Source organism: Pezoporus wallicus, unplaced genomic scaffold (genome assembly GCF_028554395.1).
Source record: "Pezoporus wallicus isolate ANWC-B61680 ecotype Strahan unplaced genomic scaffold, APGP_CSIRO_Pwel_v1 contig_4788, whole genome shotgun sequence".
NCBI lineage: Eukaryota > Metazoa > Chordata > Aves > Psittaciformes > Psittacidae > Pezoporus > Pezoporus wallicus.
The window spans coordinates 1705474-1726927 of record NW_026638769.1 but is presented as its reverse complement, the minus strand read 5'-3'; the positions used below and the strand labels follow the sequence as shown (position 1 = coordinate 1726927).

Here is a 21454-nt window from a genome sequence, read left to right as displayed (position 1 = left end):
TTTAGCATAAATTAAACTAGTTGAGAGGAAAAAACTCCAAATTTATCTTTTTCAGTAACCTTTGTAAAATATGATGACAGTTCCCATGAACTGCACAAAATACACATGCGCTCTCCAGGAAGCATGGTTTCTCTTCACCACTATCATGCTCCTTAGTGTTCAAATTTTAAAATGTATGAGGCTGATGCGCCAGACTGATGTCCAGAACAAACAGTGGTGCTCTGTGGCTTTATTACACCACAAAATTCTTAAAAGAAAACAAACAAACAAACAAAAATAAAAAAAATCTTCATCCCCATCAGCAATCAGCATGAAGTAAATCCAACGGCCCTAGCTATACCAGCTATACTTCTCATCTTACAAAGGTAACTTTTAAGATACATCCATTACACAGGTTTCAGAACATGGGTTGTGGATTTTCAGACTATGCAGATTTCCAAGCACAACCATCCTAATAAAATAAAAAAATAAAAGATAATGCATTGTTAATTTATTTAGTCTAATTCAGGTGCCCTGAAGTACAGGTGGTCTGTGATTAGGCAAGTGATGAAAGCGATTATAGACAAGTGAAACAGACATCCTGGGCCCATTTTTTCAATTTCTGTACGGAAAGGTTTAAGTACTTCCTGCTGCAAGGATAGGGAAGTAGTAAACAAGGGAGATAGAGGAGATACACACACCAGTCTGGACCATTAAGTAGGTTGGTTGTGCTTAGTCTAACAGTCTAACAATCTGGCACTAAAATATAGCCAAATGCCAGATCATATATTGAGAAACAACATGGACAAAAGAGCCTGTGATGATAACATAAAGGAACACTGGAAGGAGTAAAGGAATAGTGGAAGACAGCAAAAGTCAGAAGAATTTAGATGATGGCAGCTAACCAAGCCAGAGTTACTAATGAAATGCTACAAATGAAAGGGCAAATATGATCTCTGACTGCATAAACAACTGAATAGTCGAAATGGATAAATGGAAAAATATAACATCTTCGGAATTAGTAAGACGATTACTGCAAAAATGGATCTATGAAGTATGCTAAAAATTTGGAAAACTGTTTGGAAAGCTGCTACAAAAATAATTTATAGAAAATAGATACACTTAGAGATAAAAATAGATACAGAGTTGTAATTCTTAGTGTGCTTAATTTAATAAGAAGGCATGAAAGAGTCAATATAATTAACCACTGAAACACCTTACGAAAGAATGTGATAAAACTTCCATCATTTGAAGTATTAAATCAATACTGGACATCTTTCTCAAAGCCATAGCTCAGACAGAACTGGTGGATTTAATGCTGGAAATACCTAACAGAGTTCCCTGGTCGGTACTATGCAAATAATAAAATGAACAGAAAGGACCACTCCACGAAAAATGGAAAGCATCCCATATGGAATGTAAACTTACAAAGTCCTGCTTGCTCCTCACAAGCCAGGAATCAAACTAAAAGCCCCAAGGAGAGCCTAACAGCCTCTGTTAAAGCTTCAGAGAGCTGCCTATGTTGGAAGAATAGACCCCTTGTTATGGATATCAGAAACGACATTTGGTTCATATATCCTTTCCCAATTCCTACCTTGCTACTCCTCTCAAACACACACAGTAAAATAACTTGTTTAACTTGCTGAGCATGGATAAGTAGACAGGGCTTTGTGAAAACCAATATTTGAGGCTGGCAAAAGTATTTCACAGTACAAGCATACAGATATAGTACTTCCTTGAAAGCTACAACTTGTATGGGTTTTTTTTCTGACTACAGTCACAGGTGCTAGCTGAGAATTGTGCAGTATGGTACCTAAACCCACCACTAACTCATTGTATCATGCTTCAATGGAAAAAGCAATAGTTTTAGCCTGACTAATTAAATCAATATATCTATTTGACAACTTGCAGCTGCTGGCAATCTGCAGATGGAGGTAGATCACTAGCCTAGTATTTTCTGTTTCTATTCCTAAGGATCCCTGATATGGTGTCAGGAAAAATATTTTCCCCAAGAGATACTATTAGGATGCTGTGAGACCATGTGACATTTAAAAACTACGTTACACTGGAAGACTAATAGATGTGAAAAATATGTTTGCAATGGACGGATGCTGTCTTGGTCCCACTGGAGGCTGGAAAAGATTGTTTAAGCATCTCTGGTACATTCTTGTTACTATTTTGGTCATAAGCAAACACTTTCCAAAGAACTGCAATGCAATTAAAAAAAGAACTTTCATACTGGGGCAGACTGCAACAGTATTCTCTGAAATGAGAACATTTATGCCAATAGCAATCTATCTTGCCTCTAACTTTCTATTACCCGTATTATGGAAGAATTTTCTGTTTCAGTATGAGAGTTTTTTTCCTTATTAGTCCAGTTTCTGCTGGATCTTACAGTTCTTCTCATTTACATGGCAAACTAGTGATGCTGGAAATAAGCAAACACAAAAATGAAAATTCATTGCTAGTGTGAGATGTAGAAAGAGGGGTTTAACACAAACAAGGAAAGAATTCTCAACTTCAATGCAAGTTTAGGAAGCAAACATGAAAATTCATCACACTAAACTACTATTGTATGCCTCTGACAGAAAATAGCCTCCTCCCTTATTCAAAAGTTCTGCTGTTTTCCTGGTTTGACCCACGTGTCAGTAACATCTTTGTCCCACATCCTTTTATCCCGTTTCTGCCCCAAAACCAACCCTATTCTGGCAAACATTCTGTTTGGTTGATTGAAGAAGAGTGTTGGGCAGACTGCTCCCCTGTCTCTGGGCTGCAATATGAACTCCATGAACCCCGCTTCTTCCTGTCTTTGTTCCCATTGTTCTAAGACCTTTTTTAAGACTACTGAAATGTGAGATAATTAATTTTGGAGATCTCTGGCAGAAAGCATTGTCCTCCTGGAAATTCAGAATCTTCTGCTCAGGCCCCTTCTTAAGGATACTTAGAAAAAATAACTTCAACTGCCACAGAGTTAATCCAAATTAATCTGCTTCTCCCATGCTTATATCCTTTCTGGGTATCAGTTCTTATTTTCCTCCCCACATATTGTGCTTTTCAAAGAACAATGGAACGAGAAACCAAAGACCAAAGCTGCAACACCTGCAGATAGCGACTGTAGGACAGAACTGTTCCCCAGGTTGATGGCTTGCTGGGATGCATTGCACCAGCAACCGCTGACCTGTGAGAATTCCAGTGATTTAATGGGGAACAGTACAAATCCCTAATGATAATAAGCAGCAGGCAGGAATCAGAGTCTCTGGTGTTACTTCTCAACAGATTAAAAGTTTCAGGTTGGGAATCTGTACATAGCTAGTAATCAGCTGCAAGAGGCATAAATTGCCAAGGCAGCAACCATTCCCACAACTGCAGAAGGATTTCAGTAATTAGGCACAACACATGGTATTGGAAGAAAAGATGGTATCTACAGGCGCAAACTTTGTCAGCACAAATACAGACAAGCAAAACATTAATAGAAAAGGCTTTACTGAAATGTAGGCTTTGGTGAACTACCTGCATATTCTTGACCTTTTATACAACTGGTAGATTTCCAAGATGAGTAAAGCACTGAATTTTCTTTCTCCGTGGGCTTTGGCCAGCCATTGAAACATCACTATCCCTACGAATTCTTCTTTTCCTGGGCAACAATAAATTTTGGTATTCCTAAGCCAAATGACAGTCTTCTTCCTAGAGGATCAACACTAGGATCTATCCCCCACAGAACATCTCAGAAACATTAACATGAAGAGTTATAATCTGCAGTGGCAAGTCACTTTCACTAGACAGAGCTAGTCAAACAAACTCCATTTTCTTACTATATTCTAAGAGTATAAAATAGCCACATCTGAACTCAAAACTCATTCTGATTTTTCTTTCTAGAGCTAAAAAAAAAGAAAAAAATATTAATAAAAATCATACCTTCCTTTGATCACATTTATGGTTATGCATCCAGTCACAATTTAAGAAGAAGCAGTATTAATCCAGTTTCCTCTTCATTTTTCACTCCACTATCCTTTGACAAATGCTTAACCCATTACAGTTATTATCTCACTAAATGTTGGTGTCCTTCACTTGGGATATATTTTTGGGGAAATATTCGGGTTTAGAACTACATAATTAAATAGTTTCTAATTCAGTTTATAGGAAGACGTTCTTCTTGCATATCTAGGTCAATATCAAGACCATGGTGCATGCTTTAGTAAATGTAAATCATAGCTTAGAATATTTTCTGGTTTCTGTACAAGAGAATGTCAACAACTTCCTAGGACATTCAAAACAGCTCTATAATACATAAAAATTAAATAAACAAATGACAAAAAAAAGTGTTTTACAATGAAAACGTCCAAATACATTCACTTAAGAATTATTCAAACAAAATACTTTACCAAGTTCGAGCAACTCTGAGAAGTATGGTGTCCAGTCTCTGAGCAGCACATGGGAGATTCAGGCACATGTGATTCACTCCCTGAATGCATCAGAAAAAAAGTGTCACCAAGAAAACAGTCACCATGCTGAGGGTGCAAAGTGCTTCTGGCAAAGGGGTTGGGGTGACAACACCACTCTTCAACTAAAGCACTCCAGTTTTCACTTGGTAGAGGAAGGACTCTGAGGAATTTCCTAAAAGGGAAGAAGAAAAAATGTATTTCGATATATTACATTATTTTCTAAGACACTAAAAGAGAGCTTAGACTCCTTACAAAAAAGTGGGAAGTACAGCATTTTCTCAAAAGGAAGTGCTTGAACCTCCTTTCAGTCAGAAACACTTTCCTTATATGCTTTTTGAGAAAGCAATGGCTGTATTTTTCCTCCTACGTTTGTGATGAAGCATTTCCCAAGGGGGAATCTCCAATGATTGTAAGGCAGAAATTGGCATAAACTCTCCTGAAATGAGTCACCTTGCAGAAATAAAACAGTTCTAGCCAGTCATGAAAAATATAACAATGGATATTTTGCAATTACAGTTATTATTACTTCTTGTAGAGTTTCCTTGCACCAAATGTTGATATAAAAACTACAGAAACAGACTGCTGCCACACCAAGGGAAAGCACGTCCTCTGAAGCCCCTCAAAGTCAAATACCAGACTTGGAAAAAGCTAAATCCTGACAAAAATACCACAGAATACCTTCATCAAAAAAAAAAAAAAAAAGGATAATACAATCTTAATTTAGATTTAGATTCAAGATTCAACTTTCAGAAGTCACATGCAAAATAAAACTCAAATCCCTTTCTTCTGAGACTGTATAGACCAAAGAAGCTGTTCCAGGCAATACCAGACTTTGCTTTCATTATCAGTTGTACTGGGTTTGCATGGCAAAGTTTTGTTAGCTGAGGGGGGCTACAGGGGTGGCTTCTGTGAGAAGCTGCTGAAAGCTTCCCCAATATCTGATGGAGCCAATGCCAAATGGCTCCAAGACAGATCCACTGCTGGCCAAAGCTGAGCCCATCGGTGAGCGCCTCTGTGGTAACATATTTAAGATGGGGAAAAAACTGCTGTGCAACAGCAGCCTGGAGAGAGGAGTGAGAATATGTGTGAAAAACAGCTCTGCAGACACCAGTGTCAGTGAAGGAGAGTAGAGGTGCTCCAGGCACCAGAGCAGAGATTTCCCTCCAGCCCATGGTGAGGCAGGTTGTTCGCTGCAGCCTATGGAGGTCCATGGTGAAACAGATCTCCACCTGCAGTCCATGGTGTACTCCACACTGGAGCAGGGGGATGTGACCAAAAGAGGCTGTGACCCTGCAGGAAGCCTGTGCTGGAGCAGGCTCCTGGCAGGACCCACATTGAAACAGGTTTGTTGACAGGACTTGCGACCCTGGGGCGGAACCTACACTGGAACAGTCAGCTCTTGAAGGACTGTACCCCACGGAAGGGACCCACATCGGAGCAGTGTGTGAAGAACTGCGGTCTGGGGCAGGACTCACGCTGGAGAAGTTTATGGAGGACTGTTTCCCATAGGAGGGACTCCATGCTGGAGAAGGGGAGGAATGTGAGGAGTCCTCCTTGAGGAGGAATGAGTGGCAGAGACATGTGATGAACTGACTGAACCTGTACCACTGATGGGAAGAGGTTGAGAATCCAGGAATGAAGCCCAGAAGAAGGGAGGGTTGGGGTAAGGTGTTTTTAAGATTTAGGGTTCATTTCTTATTTCCTGCTTTGATTTGATTGATAATTGTCCTGGTTTCAGCTGAGATAGAGTTATTTTTATTCCTAGTACCTGCTGCAGTGCTGCCTTTTGGTTTTAGTCTTGAGAACAGTGCTGATAGCACACCGATGTTTTAGTTGTTGCTAAGTAGCACTTACCCTGATCAAGTTCTTTTCAGTCTCTCATGCTCTGCCAGTGAGAAGGGGCACTCTAATGGGGGTAATGTAAGGGTAATGGAAAAGAATCCAACAGCATAACCTCAGCCTCTGAAGAGCTATCAAATTCATGGAAAGAAATAGACAAAGCCAGGGGATTTTAAGACAGGTATAGAGTCCATTTTCTTGCATCAAGGAAGAAGCACTTACATTTAAGCCATTACTAACATATTTCTCTAATCCAGTCTTTAAAATTATGGCTTCCTCTGCAGTCTCTAACAGTAAAAACAAAAAGCTTTAGAGTACATTTGAGGGTTGGTTTGTTGTTTTTTTCCTTTTAAGCTAAATTCCTCTCACTTCAGCCGAAGACTACTGCCACCTTCTTTGCAACAACTTTTTACGCATTGGAAGTCTTGCATCTTCTCCACAGCCTTATCTAAAATAAATCCCATTTATTTCAATTTCTTCCCAAAGGTAGAATTTTCTAGACATTAGTTTTTTTCTTATTATAGACCCTTTCCTATTAATTCACACTTCAGTTAGTTCCCCCTCAAACAGTTCTGTAACTTCCCCTCAATCACAGGGCCTGTGCTACCACTGTTATATTCACTCTCCCTGGGGAGACCAAACACAAATTTTGTAGGTAAAAGTACTGACTACACTCCTGTCTTCCTTTTGGAAGAGCTGGAACAGAAGGTGCTGGATACACTGGCAGCTCCACTCTTTTGTCTTAATAATTTTTAGTGATACCATTTGAGGGGCTCAAAGGTTTCCTGCAAGGAGAAATACCAAGCAAAGAGCCATGAAAATGCCTTCTTCCTTTTTCCTTTATCAAAAACTCTGACTGCATCACTTTATAGGATGCAGAACCAAAAGATGTAAACTCCATGCATATGAATTTGATGCGCTGAAATTCAGGAAAACACCCACTCAGAGACAAAAATACAAAAGCGCAAAATGTTTTGAAAGCAAATGTTACTGACTAGAAATTAGAAGTTTCATTACTCTACAAATGTATCAAAATAAGACTTATTACTAGACTTTCTGATGAGACATTTCAGAGGAGAAAGTGAGGAAATCCTCACTCAGTTACATTCAAGCCAGCCATAAATCCATATATAGGACAAGAAAGTAACAGGAGTTTACCACATTTTTATTATCATTATGTGTATTAGGAGTGACATACATCATAAAGGCTGCAGGTGCATCTCTAACAGTTCTTATATATTCAGCTGAAGCTGTCAAAATTGTTTATCAGAAGAGCCAGAAAATGCAGTAGCTTTTTATTAAAATTCTCTTTCACTCTGCAGACTTTGTAAGGAAGAGAAGTAAGGCTGAGTTACACAGCTAAGAAGCAGCTCTTGTGTTTCCCAAATTCAGCATCCCTGAACTATGTGAAGGTTGGCTTTGCTTAAGAGATAGAAGGGAACCGTGGTCAACATCCCCATTCTGAGCAACCATTCTACAATTACAGCATGATGACTGAAGGGAATTTATAAGAGACTGAGCAGAACTGAAGAGGATCCCTGAAAGTGTAGAGAAAGAAAGAAGCCCAGGCTCAAGTTTTCTGACTTTTATTCTCTTCAACATACCAAAAATGTCAACTGCTAATAGACTATATGTATTTTTAAATCAATGAAAACTATGAGCATCTGCAATATTTTCAAGCCAAAATGTTACAGCTTTTTGTTTGCACCACAAAACAAGAAGCAATTATGATGACTGCAAAGAGATTCTGTATGAACAAAAAGCATAGCTCTCAAAGCAGAAATTTTACACCTAGGGAAGTCCAGCTACAAAAGTCCAGCTTGTCACTCAAAGACAAGCAGGAAAAGAATCCAGATTTCCCAGGTTCCAGGGCAAAGCATCAACTCCCTTTGTAAGGTGTTTGTACTTTCCAGACAGAATGAAATCAAGAAATAAATGAGTAAATGGTGAAAAACTGTTACAGGTAATTTTGCTTTTAGTCATCCATAGCGCTTCAAAAGTGTTCTCATCTATCAATTTCAAACTAAATACCTTTCAGGTGTCTCTCTAAGTACACAAAATAACATGAATATCAAGCACTATGGCATTTATCACTACAAATACAAGACACTGCAGTACTCACCGGTCTTTTACTATGATGTCACCACACGACTGACAGTAAAAGACATAATTCTTCTGTGGTTTAAGGCTTTCCCTCCAAGTAGAAACCAAATCTGTAGATAGAAGATATACTAGTCTTAAAAACTGTGTAAAACTTTCAGACACTTGTACAAAAAAATCCTGCCAAGTACCTCAAACTAATAAAATCTGAGAATCTAACAAACAAAACAAATGCTGACATTTTAAACACTGCCTTTATTTATTTTCCTGTAGAAGCAAGTACTGAGATTTAGGAAAAACATGCCATCTCCACCTCATGCCCCATACTGCTAAGAGTACATGAATAATTATTTTAAAGGTGCAAATCCTCTCCACAGGGGGAGATGAGGTATTGATATACTATAAATTAAAATTCAATGCCACCGTTTTTAATGATATTTCTGCTAATCAGTGTCTCTGCAGTATGAGGACACATCACAATATGTAACCCCAAATAGTCAGAGCTTGGAGGGGGGGAGGAGGGGGGAGGGAGGAGGGCATTAACTTAAAATATTCAGGCAGGTAAGATACCAACCACTGTGGGACCACCTGAGGAACAGATAGCAAGCAATACCCTCTGCAGGCCAGCAAAGCAAAAACAGTCTCACAAAAGCCAGCTTAGACAACTTTTCCAAATTAAAAAGGAGCTATAAAAGCCTCCACAAATCATCAAATAACATGAGGTGGAGAAAAGTAAAACTGTAAGCCTAGATCTATATATGATTATGTTTTGAGTTGCCCACTTTCTCAAGCTTAAGAATCAAAGTATATTCTCAGCACTGACATTCAGTATTTAAGATTCAGATTGAAAGCACATACGAAAAGTACTTTAAAAGGTTGAAGAATTTCATGGAAGAGACAACTGGTTTTCCATACTAATACAAAATATTAAAGGTAACTAAGGTTATCCAAGGCATGTATCAATTACCATCTGGTTTGCATACACGTTTTTCATTGGAATGACTTTCAAAGGTAAATTTAAAAAACCTGATCTTCGGTCTTTTGAAACATGCCTCATTAATTAAGACACATTAAATAATTTTTATATAATTAAACTGTCAAAGTATATGCATAATTACTGATTAATGTAAAGATACAACCTTGGCATACCATAAAATCAAAAGAGTATTCCACCATGTTTCTGCTGCTGAAGCCATCATTGCACATCACATACTTTATTGGTAGTATCTACTTCAAAACCACAGAATGACAATTTTGTGTTATTTAATATATCTTTCTGTATCATGACCTATTAAATAAATCTAAACTTATTGAACTTCGATGGTAGAATTAAAACATCAGCTACTATGCAATCACATGCCAGATCTTAATTAGCATCGTGGAAATAAAGAAAGTAACTTTGCCTATGTTACCTGCAACATCAAACTCTGCAAACTAAGGCAGTGAAAACAACCTCCAACACAAAATCACAATCATTTGTGATGAAGTGGCCTGTGACAACCTTAGCACGATAGACTGGATGAATCATGTTACTGCATTTTCAGCTACCAAACACGAAATAGGAGGGAAAGGAAATAATTTTGAAGTAATCTGGGAAAGCACGGGGGAGGAACTGAGAGCAGTTCTCAAACACCTACACAGAACACTTACTCAGCAACTGTTTCCCTTTCATTATGCCACTTTCTGCGATTTTCATTTTTTAAAACTGACAGTCTTACTAAATTGTACCAGTTCCTATTTAAATCTTCAATTCAGAGCTAAAGAGCATTTCAGAAAAAGCAACAGCATGTTCCTTTAAAGGGGCATGCAGTGACAGGACAAGAGGGAATGGCTTAAACTGAAAGAGGGTAGACTTAGATCAGACGTAAGATGTTTTTTATTGTTAGGATGCTGAGGGGCTGGCACAGGTTGCCCGGAGAAGGTGCGGCTGCGCCATCCCAGGCAGCGTCCAAGGGCAGGTTTGGTGCGGCTTTGAGCAACCTGGTCTAGTGGAAGGGGTCCCTGTCCGTGGCAGGGGATTGGAACTAGACGACCTTTAAGTCCCCTTCCAATGCCAACCACCCCGTGACTGTATGATTTAAAGCTGTAAGGTCTCAGGTAACCCTAAGCAGGCAGCATCTTCTTTAGGCCACGGGCTACACTGTCCCCCGCCTGCTCAGCACACCTTCCTTACCAGCGCCTGGAGGCGGGCAGCGCAGGCGCATGCGCAGGTGGAGGCCGTCGCCGGGGAGGCGGTGGAGGCCCCGGCAGGAGGACGGGGCTAGCCTGACCTCTGGCGGCAACATCGCCGCCTCGCAGCTCCCGCCGCTCTTCGCTTCCACACGGTCCGCGGCCACCGAGATATCCACCGGCGAGCTCGGGGGATCCGTCTCGCTGGGGACGCAAAGCAGGGGTTTACCTCTGAGAGGAGGTGTCAGAGCGAGCTGTTGCTTGATGCAGGCAGGACAAAGCGGGAGGAAAGGACCCCAGGGCCAAGGGATCTGAGTTGGGCTTAAGCCCCCGCATCGCTGTACAGCCTCAGCGTCAGGTAGAGGGGTCGCGGGACGCCTCGCCCGCAGCCCGGGTACACTGAGCACTGGGTCAGCCTGCAGCTCCTCCGCGGCCCGGGACCCAAGCGGTAAATTGGGGTCTCCTCTCGGGGCGAACAGCAATCGAGAGAAATAAAGCACCGCTCTCAAGAAGCATTTATTTGCAGAGTAAGTCAAGCTCTTCCGAGCCGCGCAAGAAGAGAAGGGTAGCGGGAGGCTCCGGTGCGCAAGCCGGTTATCCCACCACCACCACCACCTCCCGCTCAAGGCTAGGGACACTAAAAGCCAGACCCGGCCGTCCCACCCTCTACCCTCCACTCCCCCAGCACCGGCCGCTTCGCACGGCACGAGTAGCGGAAGGCGGGCAGCGCCCCGCACTACCGGATAACCAGCAACGCGCTCTGCGTCCCGCGCCTGATCTCCAGCAGCAGCCCCGCCGCCATGCCGGCACGGAAGCGGCTCGCCCAGGAAGCGACGCTCCAGCCCTGTGCACGCGGGGAGCGCCCGCCCGCCACAGCGCCTCCTGCAGCTCGGCGGCCCCCCCAGAGTGGCTGCCGCACGCCACCCGCTCGCTTCGCTCTCCGCTGTAGGGTCGAGTCGCTGTGCCCGGGACTGGGTACCTCCAGGTCCCGGAGTGTCCAGCGCGAGGCCTGCACAGACTGTCCGGGCGAGCAGCCGCTACAGGGCTCGGTTGACCTCACGGGGTTTTCTTATGCCCAGCCTGAACCTGTTGTGTGTCGACTTCTGCCTGTCCTGCCACTCCACCGCTGTGAGGAGAATTGTTCGGCTTCTCTGGCACCTCCCCATAGGCACTGGGAGCTGTGGTGAGTCCCACCACCCCTAAGCTGGGATGGAGTTTCCTCACAGCGCTCCGTATGATGCTGTGCTTAGGACTTGTGACTGAACAGCTTTGGTACCACACTAGCGTTTCGGCTGTGCCCTGAGCAGCCTCTGTACACTGCCAAGGCTACCTCAGTGTCTCACTCTGCTTGGCCCAACAAGTAGGCTGGAGACGGAAGAAGCTGGGGTGGGGGAGATGTAGGACAACTGACTCGAGTTTACCAGAGAGATATTCCATAGCTCATAGCATTATGCTCAGCAATAAGAACTGGGGAGGCCAAAGTGGCCACTGCTTGGAGATTTGGCTGGGCATCAGCAGTCTGCTTGTGGGATTTGGTAAGTGATTGTATGTTTTTTTTTTTTGGGGGGGGGGTATTTTCATCTTCACTTACCATTATTACCTTGACCCACAACTTTTCTTGCTGTTCTGGATCGCCTGCAGAGCAGTGAGCTAGCAGCTGGCCCAGGTCAGACCACCATGTCTGAGCAGAGGCCTCTGCCAACCCAGGGGCAGGCTTCCTACCAAGTGCTGGGGACTGCATCCTGTGGCATGTCACTACACCACCACCCACCCTTGCCCTTGCAAACAACCCCCTCTCCATCCTTTCTTGCAATATTCCAAGTCCACCCAAATTCCTCCTGATCCGGGTTCACACAGCTCTTGAATGCTGTCACGCTGCACTCATACCAGACACACCCTTGGCACAGGCATCTGCTGCTCTGGGGTGAGGCTTCTTACTGCCTCTCATGAGGTCTTGTACCCAGAGACTGTTACTCCACCTTGATATCCGTGCATGACTGTCCCTTAACTCATGAGCACTGTCACCCCTGCCCACTTCATGCAGCATGCCTGCCTCACAGCATATAAGAGGCTGCTGATGGTCTGTGTTCAAGGACACCAAGAAAAGAAGCTTTTGCTTTGAAAAACAAACCCAAACACCTAAGTTGTTTGCAAAGTTTTTGTGAAGTGTTTACTTTCTATGAATGTCACAAGACCTTCTGTGATTGCAGAGAGCTGTTTGAAGACATGACCTGCAAAGCTTCAAACAAAAAGGCAAATTTGTACACTTCAATTTCATAGTAATTTACTGTGTAAGACAAGATCACTTGAAGTAATCATGGAGTTGGCAAAACCACATAGATCTCTTAGAAGAGTCCCAAAGCAGATGGAATAAGTTAGGTTTTGTAGGAGAAATATGACAAGTCAGCTAAACTGCCTCAACCAGTATTTTTTGTTTGTTTTACAGAGCAGGAATTCTAAGTATTCAAAGATGCAGACCATACTTTCCACATGCAATTCTAAGGGTGATGTTTTGGGGATTTTTTTGTTACTGTTTGCTTGCTCTTTTTAGGAAGAAAAATATTTAGTCCACACGGTGGCTTTCATTTCTAATTACTCCACAAAGCAAGGTACATATTGCAGGTTAAATTGTTCTGAGCAAGCAGGTCACACGTCAGATATAAAATCCATGTAATTACAGGAGAATCGGCTCCTAGTCTTATTGAAAGGGCCTCAGGTCCTGACTTTACAAAGGCTTACACAAGGCTACAAAGTTATGAATAATCTTAAGTATTCACAGGGTGTGAGCTTCTTTCATCTGAAATTGTCTATAGGTTATTATAGGTTTCTCACCATTTCTGTAGTGAAATAATTACACAGAAATGAAGGTAAATGTCGAACAGAGTGAGCACAGCTAGCACCAGTGGTGCACCTAGTCCAGTATTTTGACTCCTGTGTCAATAACAGGATATACTATTTAGGAAGAGCTCCGCAGTGGGGTCACTTTGCAGTACTTCCCCTCCATCTCATTCTATTAGGGATGCCTGTTTCCTTCAGTGACAACTTACAGATGTGTTTGCCATCATTATGAATAATGCCTTCTTCAGCTTACGGACAGCAGACCGCCTCTGGTAGCAGTATGTTCTAAAAGTTCACAAACTGCAGAAAAGTGTTTCCTTTACACATCTCAAAAACAATCATCCACTGTTTTCACAGGATCATAGGATGGTTTGGGTTGGAAGGGACCTTAAAGATTGTCTAGTTCCAACCCCCCTGCCACGCACAAGGACACCTTCCACTAGACCAGGTTGCTCCAAGCCCTGCCCAACCTGGTCTTGAACACTGCCAGGGATGTGCATTCACAGCTTCTCTGGGCAACCTGTTCCAGTGTCTCAGTTAGGCACTGGAAGGCTGCTCTAAGAGCCTTCCCTGGAGCTTTCTCTTCTCCAGGCTGAACAACCCCAACTCTTTCAGCCTGCTTCAGCCTGCTCTCCCTGTACTGAACAGTTGCAGCTGCTACTGCTCTCAGCAGTGCCATTCCTCCTCTGTGCCTCCCCTAAAAACTCCACATCCTTCTTGAGCTATGAAGACAAGAACTGATGCAGCAATCATTCTGAGGCTGCACTGCCAGCAACCCAACAGCAGCCCAACAACTACCTCTATCTCATTCTCAATATTCTTCTCAATAGCATATGTTTTGTGGGAGTTTTTTGATTGCCACTGCACATGAAGTTGTTGAGACAATTTCAGACCTCCAAGATGTAACCATCACTGCTAAATTCAGTGAAAGGAAAGCTTAGGACTCCAACCACTTCACAGTGTGGGAGCATGCGACAATATAGTTACTGAAAGTACCATTGCCTCTGTGAAGATCACTTTTAAACAGCTCCAAAAGCACCAGCTTTTAGCTCCAGCCCAAAGAATTAGATCTCAAATGCATTTGTAGGTATCTTTAAAGAAAAGTAAATGTAAATGCACCATCTTAATTGGAAATACATGACCTGCAGATTTGTACTCTGGCCTCAGAACCAGTGGGAATTGTCAGCTTTCCAAAAAGTAACTGTTTCTCACCTAATGAATCGTGGAATAGTTTAATATTAGAGAAAAGGAATGGCATTCCCTCTTTATGATTATCCCAAGCCTGGAGAATAAAACTAGATTTCATAAAGTATTGGATGATAACATAAGACTCTGAGTAGAACATTTATAAATATTATGAGCTTTTCCCCTGGCAATATTTCAGAAATATGTATTGTCTTCAGACAAAGTCTAGAAGATTTATTACAGAAGCTGAATGCACTTTCTGGTTTTGGTTACTGAAGTAATTTATAACCATAACTATTTGCAATTATGAAGCCTGCTTAAACTTGAGAGCCAAAAGGATGACTTTGACACTAAAAGATTGCAATCTAAGAAGTGTCCCCTTCATCCTGTGGAACTGCTCACTTGAGAATCCTCTTGAAATGAAAAATTCCACCCAGTGTTGTCCAGGTGAGCACCCCACCCTCACCCTTCTGTGTCATCAGGATGGTCAAGCATATAAACCAGAGCAGATTTTAGAAAATTCTGAATACAGCCGCTACTCATAGAACTGAAAATATTTTCTAAATATTTCTAACCTTGCCTTACATTTTTACGTGTGCTGTATTTGGTAAGCTAGGTAAAGATCAGGCAAAATAAATACATACATATATACGCCTCTTATGTTTATTTCCATCATGTGGTCTACATGTGCCCACTTCCACGTTTTCCCTATACGTAGCGCCTCGACAGCATGAAGCCGCAATGCCACATTCCAGCGCACGTCACGGCGAGCAGACCCCCCTCACGTCCCCCACTCCGGCTCCCACCACCACACCGAAGGCGGGGCTCCGCCACCGTTCCTCCCTCTCTCTCTCTCCCGCGCGCGCCTTTCCTGCGGCGGCCCGCCAGAGGGCGTTGTGCGGCGCGGAGGAGGTGCGGCGCAGTGCATGCCGGGAGCTGTCAGGGCGGCGCGGGGGTGCTGGTGGCGGTCGGGCTCTTCCGGCTCGGGTCGCTCAGGTAACGCCGCTCGGCCCGGCACTCAGTCCTTTCCCTCCTCCTCCTCCTTCTCTTCCTCCGGTGCGGGTAGGCTGCGGGGCTGGACCGTGGCCGCTCCCCTCCTCCCTCCCGGTCTCCGCGCCTGTGTTGGGGAGGGGTGCCGCAGCCGAAAGGGGTCCGCCCCTGGAGCCGGCCCTCTCTTCTCCTCTTCCCTCACAGTGCCAGGCCGCGGGCATCATCGCGGAGGGCGAAGGTTGGGCCGTGTCGGAGGTGCCGAGAAGCCTGGGGAGAGCGGTTAGCCTGTTAATTGCTCGGCATCAATTAACCTGTGGCACCTGCCTCACTCTGCTGCCGCTCCGTGGCCTCTGCTCCCCGGTGCTGTCCCCCCTAGCGCAAAGCGGCCGGAGGGGTTTCGAGGCTACAGATTGTCACCGTCCCAGCCTCCCCTCACACCCCCATCCCGACACCTGCGGCGACGGGCGCTGCCGGCGGGGCCTTGGCTTCGCCCGTCGTAGACGGGCTTCCCCGGGCCCGCAACCTATCCGGGAGCAAGCTCGGAGCTGGGCTGACAAAGCCGTCCTGCGTTGACCTTGAACGTATAAGGGCCGTGGGCCTCTTTTGGGTCGGATTCCTCGGTGCTTGGCTCGGCTGCTTGAGTAGTTACATGTGATGTTTGGAAGGATACGAGGGGCATGTGGCTGTCCATAGTTTGTGTAGTGCTGGGTTAATTTTCATCTGTTGATGCAGGTATGGACTTAAATCTTGTGATGCCCTCTTGAAAAGCATAAATACGCAACAGCTTCTGGTGTTAAAGGGTTTTTGGAAATAACATTTAAATACCTGTAATAATAACAACCATAAAAACATAAACAGTTTCTCTCTTTAAGTATCCTAAAATATGTTGGATATGAGCTGCAGGGTTTGATGGGCTTGCTCTGGGTGACTCAACCCTTATATTTTTGTTGCTGATTAGTAAGAGCCCCTGCACTCCTGGATCTTCTTTCTGTATACAGTAATAGTGTATTATACTTCTCAGGTTAACCACATAATATGATACCTGAATTTCAACTACAGGAGTGTGAAGTGGTGGGAAGTGTCTATCTAAATAGTAATGGGGTAGATCCTTTCAGGAAATAGGGGGGCATAATGTAAGACTGAAGGTCTCTCATTTTGTTTCTAAGCCTTGGTCTGTATGTTAAATGCTTATGCTGGCCTGGGTGTCTGATCTGCCAATTTTTTTGTTTGAAATTTTGGTAACTTTTGAAAACCAGGCTGAAATACGGTAGACTTTTTGCAGGTCTAATAATATTATGATGTCTAAATATTGTGATTATCCAAAATGTCCAGTCATCTTTAATATGGATGAATGTCATGTGGAGAAATGGCAGTTTGGAAGCAGGCAAAACGTCAGCAGTATAATTCCTGGTTTTGTTTTAATTGAAATGGGAATAGATGCTTTTGGAAAGTAAGCAGCCTGTAAATGAGAAATAGGGAAGAAGAGACTGTGTTTCTAAGTGAATGTCTTACTTTCCGAACTTGTTTGTAGCATCTGTGACAGTAGATGTTTAAACAGCATCTTGCAAAGACAAGTTATTCTACATCTTCTATTAGCAGAGTGGCCATGCATGTGAGTAGATGGTTATGTTCGCAGATTAGGCCATACTTGTACTACTGGTAGTGCTTTTCTTGTGTAAAAATACTGGCATGCTACACTGACCACTAGAAATACTCATAGTATGTGCAGCAAGCTACTTGGGTAAGAATATAGCCTGTCGGGTGTAAGTGGGCTCAGCCTGTATTCTTCTGACATCCGTTGTTCTCCCTTTGAATAAGGTGAGGATGCTTTTATATGTTCATCACTGGCCAGAGTTACTGCTGTCCACCTTCAGTGACTTCTCGCTTAGCTTGGAATGACTGCTTGGGCTGGGCTGACTGAAAATGCTTATTGCTATTCTACTTTTTTTTTTCTTTTTCTTACTTTGGTGGAGCTATCTTATATTAAATATGCAGTGTGTAGAGGAGAACCAAGAAGAGGTATGAAGTATGTTGTAAAAAAGACTATTTTGAAAATTGTTGAGAAAAATAGGAGATAGAAAAGAGACTAGAGTAAATGGTACCTGCTAAAGCATGGAATAGAAAAATGAAATTAATTTATTTTTATGCACATCATGGTCTTCCAGATTAATAATCATGTCGCCCTGACTTGTAGCTGAAAACAAGTTTAGTGATAAATAGAAACAGTAAGCGATATGTTTATCTCTCACAGAGCTTGGGGAGGAAAAACACTGCAGGATCAACGATTTGTCCCCAGTAACTGAAAGAAGAAATGAGATGAAAGCACCAAAGAGACTCAGTAAACGATTTCACTACTCAACACATCTCTGTTCTTGTCAGAAACTTGCATGTCAATATAAGCATAAAAAACTATGTAAAGATGAGGAACAGTGCTTTGCCTAATTTGGTTTCTAGTATCATTTGCAAAAATCAAAGGGAATTTAACCTTATATTTATGTATTTTCTGGCTTTCTTCCGAGTATGAGGAAGGTCCAGGTTTGGTGCAGCCGCCATTTTCAGAAGAGTCAGAAAAGGATTCTGCTTTACAAATGCATTTGAAATCCATCTGCAGAGTATGTGAAATAAGATGTACTGCAAAATATACCCACAGTCTAGATAATGTGCAGGTATACATAAGGCATATGGCATTATTTCAGAATTAAATTTGGAATAAAATAATAGAAATGAGTTGAAATTTGAAATTAATAAATTAGTAGTGTCTTGGGACCTCAGGGTATGATAACAAAAAGGAAGTTGGACAAAGTCTTGCCCAAATGTTTTATATTAAAAGGTTGGCCACGTAAGTCAGTGGTAAGGATATGAGAACTTCTGTCATGTTTTTGTGAAAATAAATACTGGCGAAATTTGGAGACAGAATGTTAAACTTGACTGAAGCTAAATGTTATTAGAACAGGGGGTATAGAGGAATAACAGTTTTGTCTAAATCTTCAACTTTAAAGTTATTGTGAACAAAGCATAAACAAATTATCAGGCCACCATTTATTTCTTCTTTTTTTCTTTTCAAAGTTGTTAGATACTGTGTTAAACTGTGTGTCAGAATATTTATAGAGAGGTCACAGTGTGACGGCACAGTGTTAGCCTGGAAGCAAGGCTTCTCTCTCAGTAGAGGGCTGCAAGCATAATGTAAGACAGTGAAACTCATGTTAGTCCTCTTCTTTTTTTTTTTTTTTTTCCTCCAAGCTGAAAACTGTCTGGAAGTTGACAAACTCTCCTTTAAAATGAAGTGTGATGCAAATCTAGGTTTAAAAGTAGTCATACTGGTTCAAGTTGTTTTTCGTTATTATGTTCACTATGTTTTTTATTGTTTGTTTAGTTCTTTATTTCAACTGTATTACTGTATTAATTGGATTTACTGGTTTGCTGAGAGTAAAAAATAAGCAAGAAAGAAAAAGAATATCTCAAGTCAAGTCTTCCATCAGTAAATGTTTGGAAAAAAGCAGGAGAGCTAGGTAGTTAAAAAGTAATTCTTTTCAGAGAGAGTATAGTACTATTTGCAAGCATGAGGCTGAAACATGTAAAAGTGAAAACAAATTGCAGTTTATTTTAGGAAGCTTGTCTTCTTACTGTGCTCAGGTACCTGGAGAGAAGGTAACTATTTGGAATCATGTATTTACTTATCAATCATTCCTCAACAGAGAGGGCAGTGGCCCCAAAGCCCAGCTGGTGCATGTGAGAGCTGAGCAGTTCCGTTGTGGGACAGGAAAAGCACAGGAATAGCTCAGTGTACTGACAGGTGATACCAGATCCATGGGGAGGTGCAATTGCAGTCACACCAGAACATGCCCATTTTCTCTTTGCTAATCATTTTTCCAACCCACCAAACTTGTGTGGTTACCAGGAATTTAGTTAAGTCAGATAAATATCTCCCATATTCTGTTTAGAGTAAGCCAAACAGCCTTACTGCTTGCATGCAGTCTCAGATCTTTTTGTGGAGGTGGGGAAACTGTTGCTGGGTTGACTGTGGATAGTTGAAAAAGGCCCTACCAACACAGGGCACAAGCCAACGTTTTTCAGCATGGCAACAGTTTGTTTAGGTCAGGGGAACTGTAGGTGAAACGTTGTATGCAATGTTGTACTTAATTTCTGAGCAAGAATTTTGTGTTTCTGTTTGGCTTGGCATTGTCAAAGACACTGATTGACTGCAGGAAGTCATATATTACAGTTCATATATTAGACAAAGAAAAAAAACAACTCAACCCCAACTCCCCAACTTCAATGTTATATTCTGCATTTGGGACTGTTGGGATGTCAGCATGGAAATTGTAATGAAGATTATTTAAAGAGTACAAAACAAAAATTTACCCAGATTTTCTACGTTTCTTTGATGGATACATTACTGCTATAATATAAATTTGGAATAAAGATGGTGACACTGTGAGTTGAAATTAGATGAAATTTAAGGAGGAAACTCTGCAAACAGGTCAAAAGGATGCAGGTTAAATTCTTGGTAGGTGTTTTGTGTGCTTTTCTTTCCTTCAAATATGCAATTGAATAAGAAGGAAATAGTGACCAGTTCTAGATGTAGGTTGAAATGTTAGTTGTTCAAATACAGTGGTCAACAAAGGGAAGAAAGGGACAAGAAAAGTACTTGTAAGTAAGTGTCCTGGGTTCAGCAGTAGCAGTCATGTTTCTCCTTCTTGGTAGCTGGTGCAGTGCTGTGTTTTGACTTTCAGCCTGGGAACAGAGCTGATAACAATGATGTTTTGGTTTGGCCAAGGACTTTGTGAGCCTCATGCTCTGCCAGGGAGGAGGGAAAGCCAGGAGGAAGCAGAGACAGGACACCTGACCCGAACTGACCAAAGAAGTATTCCATACCACAGCACGTCATGCCCAGGATGTAACAGAGTTACCGGGAAGGGCTGGGACTGCAGGGTTGGAGGAGGTATTGGTCAGAGCTTGGTCGGGCTGGGGGGGGTGAGTTATCAGTCAGGTGGTGGTGAGATGTTGTATTCTCTTCCCTTGTTATTTCCTTTATCATTGTTATTATTGGTGGTAGCAGTAGTAATTTGTATTATACCTTAGTTACTAAACTGTTCTTATCCCAACCCATGGGAGTTGCATTCTTTTTGATTCTCCTCTCTGTCCCTCCGGGAGTAGGGGGACGGAAAGAAAGGGGGAGTGGTGAACAAGTTGCCTGACTGGGTTTAAACCACGACAGTAAGCATTGAAGGATAATCAGAAATTCAGGGGAGCATTTCCCCGTTTTTATCTGTGTTGTGTTATGCTGACTTAAATTGCCATCTGCTTTGTAATAAGACATCTTAGAAATGATGCATAATTTAAAGTGAGAAGCACAGGTATCTGGAGTCTTGTTGATTTTTAGATGTAAAATGCATGCTGGTTAGATAGATAACTCAGGAATTATTTGTGACTAGAAAAGAAAAAACATGGGAAAATATTTTAGGAAGAAGAAAGTATTTTCAGCTAATGGTTGATCTGGGTTATAATGAAGAAGATTCAAATCATGTTCATCTACTGAATGACATAAATTCAGATCTGTGAAATCTGAATGTTGATTTGATTTGATGATATTTCAAAGGCAGAAACTTTGTTGTAAGATTCCAGCATTCATATACTGCAAGAGGACTTTAGATATGTTACAACTGAGTATCACATTGTTGCTTATGCATCTGTTGTATGCCACTACGCTGCTGTCATTGGCTAATATGTATTTAGTTTATTCAGATTTTTTTAATTACTTTAACTGTTAGATGTGATTAAAATAATTATTTGACATTAAGTCAAAGAGGAAAACTTTGATTGCTTTCTTACAGCAGTGCTTGAAGATCCCTGTAATGAGCAGGGCTGCTTTTTCCCTTGTACTTTTTGACAAACAGTAAGACAGTAGTATG

General features: G+C 42.2%; 2 protein-coding genes across 14 annotated transcripts in view; one reads left to right on the top strand and one right to left on the bottom strand.

The window, feature by feature from the left end:
- Positions 1–11387, bottom strand: part of UBE3D (ubiquitin protein ligase E3D) — an 89486-nt gene extending 78099 nt beyond the window's left edge. For all 6 annotated transcript variants that reach the window (XM_057412471.1, XM_057412476.1, XM_057412474.1 and 3 more), the window contains exons 1-4: positions 11270–11387; positions 10534–10733; positions 8383–8473; positions 4362–4593 (exon numbers count right to left, since the gene is read on the bottom strand). In XM_057412471.1, coding sequence (XP_057268454.1) covers positions 4362–4593; positions 8383–8473; positions 10534–10733; positions 11270–11331 — 585 coding nt within the window. In that variant the 5' untranslated portion in view covers positions 11332–11387. The remainder of the gene's footprint in view (positions 1–4361; positions 4594–8382; positions 8474–10533; positions 10734–11269) is intronic.
- A 4056-nt stretch (positions 11388–15443) lies between these two features.
- DOP1A (DOP1 leucine zipper like protein A) overlaps positions 15444–21454 on the top strand; it is a 64498-nt gene continuing 58487 nt past the window's right edge. For 3 of the 8 annotated variants that reach the window (XM_057412524.1, XM_057412525.1, XM_057412518.1), the window contains exon 1: positions 15444–15548. The gene's annotated coding sequence lies outside the window, so the exon portion shown is untranslated. Of the gene's footprint in view, positions 15549–16176; positions 16275–21454 lie in introns of those variants that run through there. The other 5 variants (XM_057412522.1, XM_057412517.1, XM_057412523.1 and 2 more) reach the window with 4 other exon arrangements.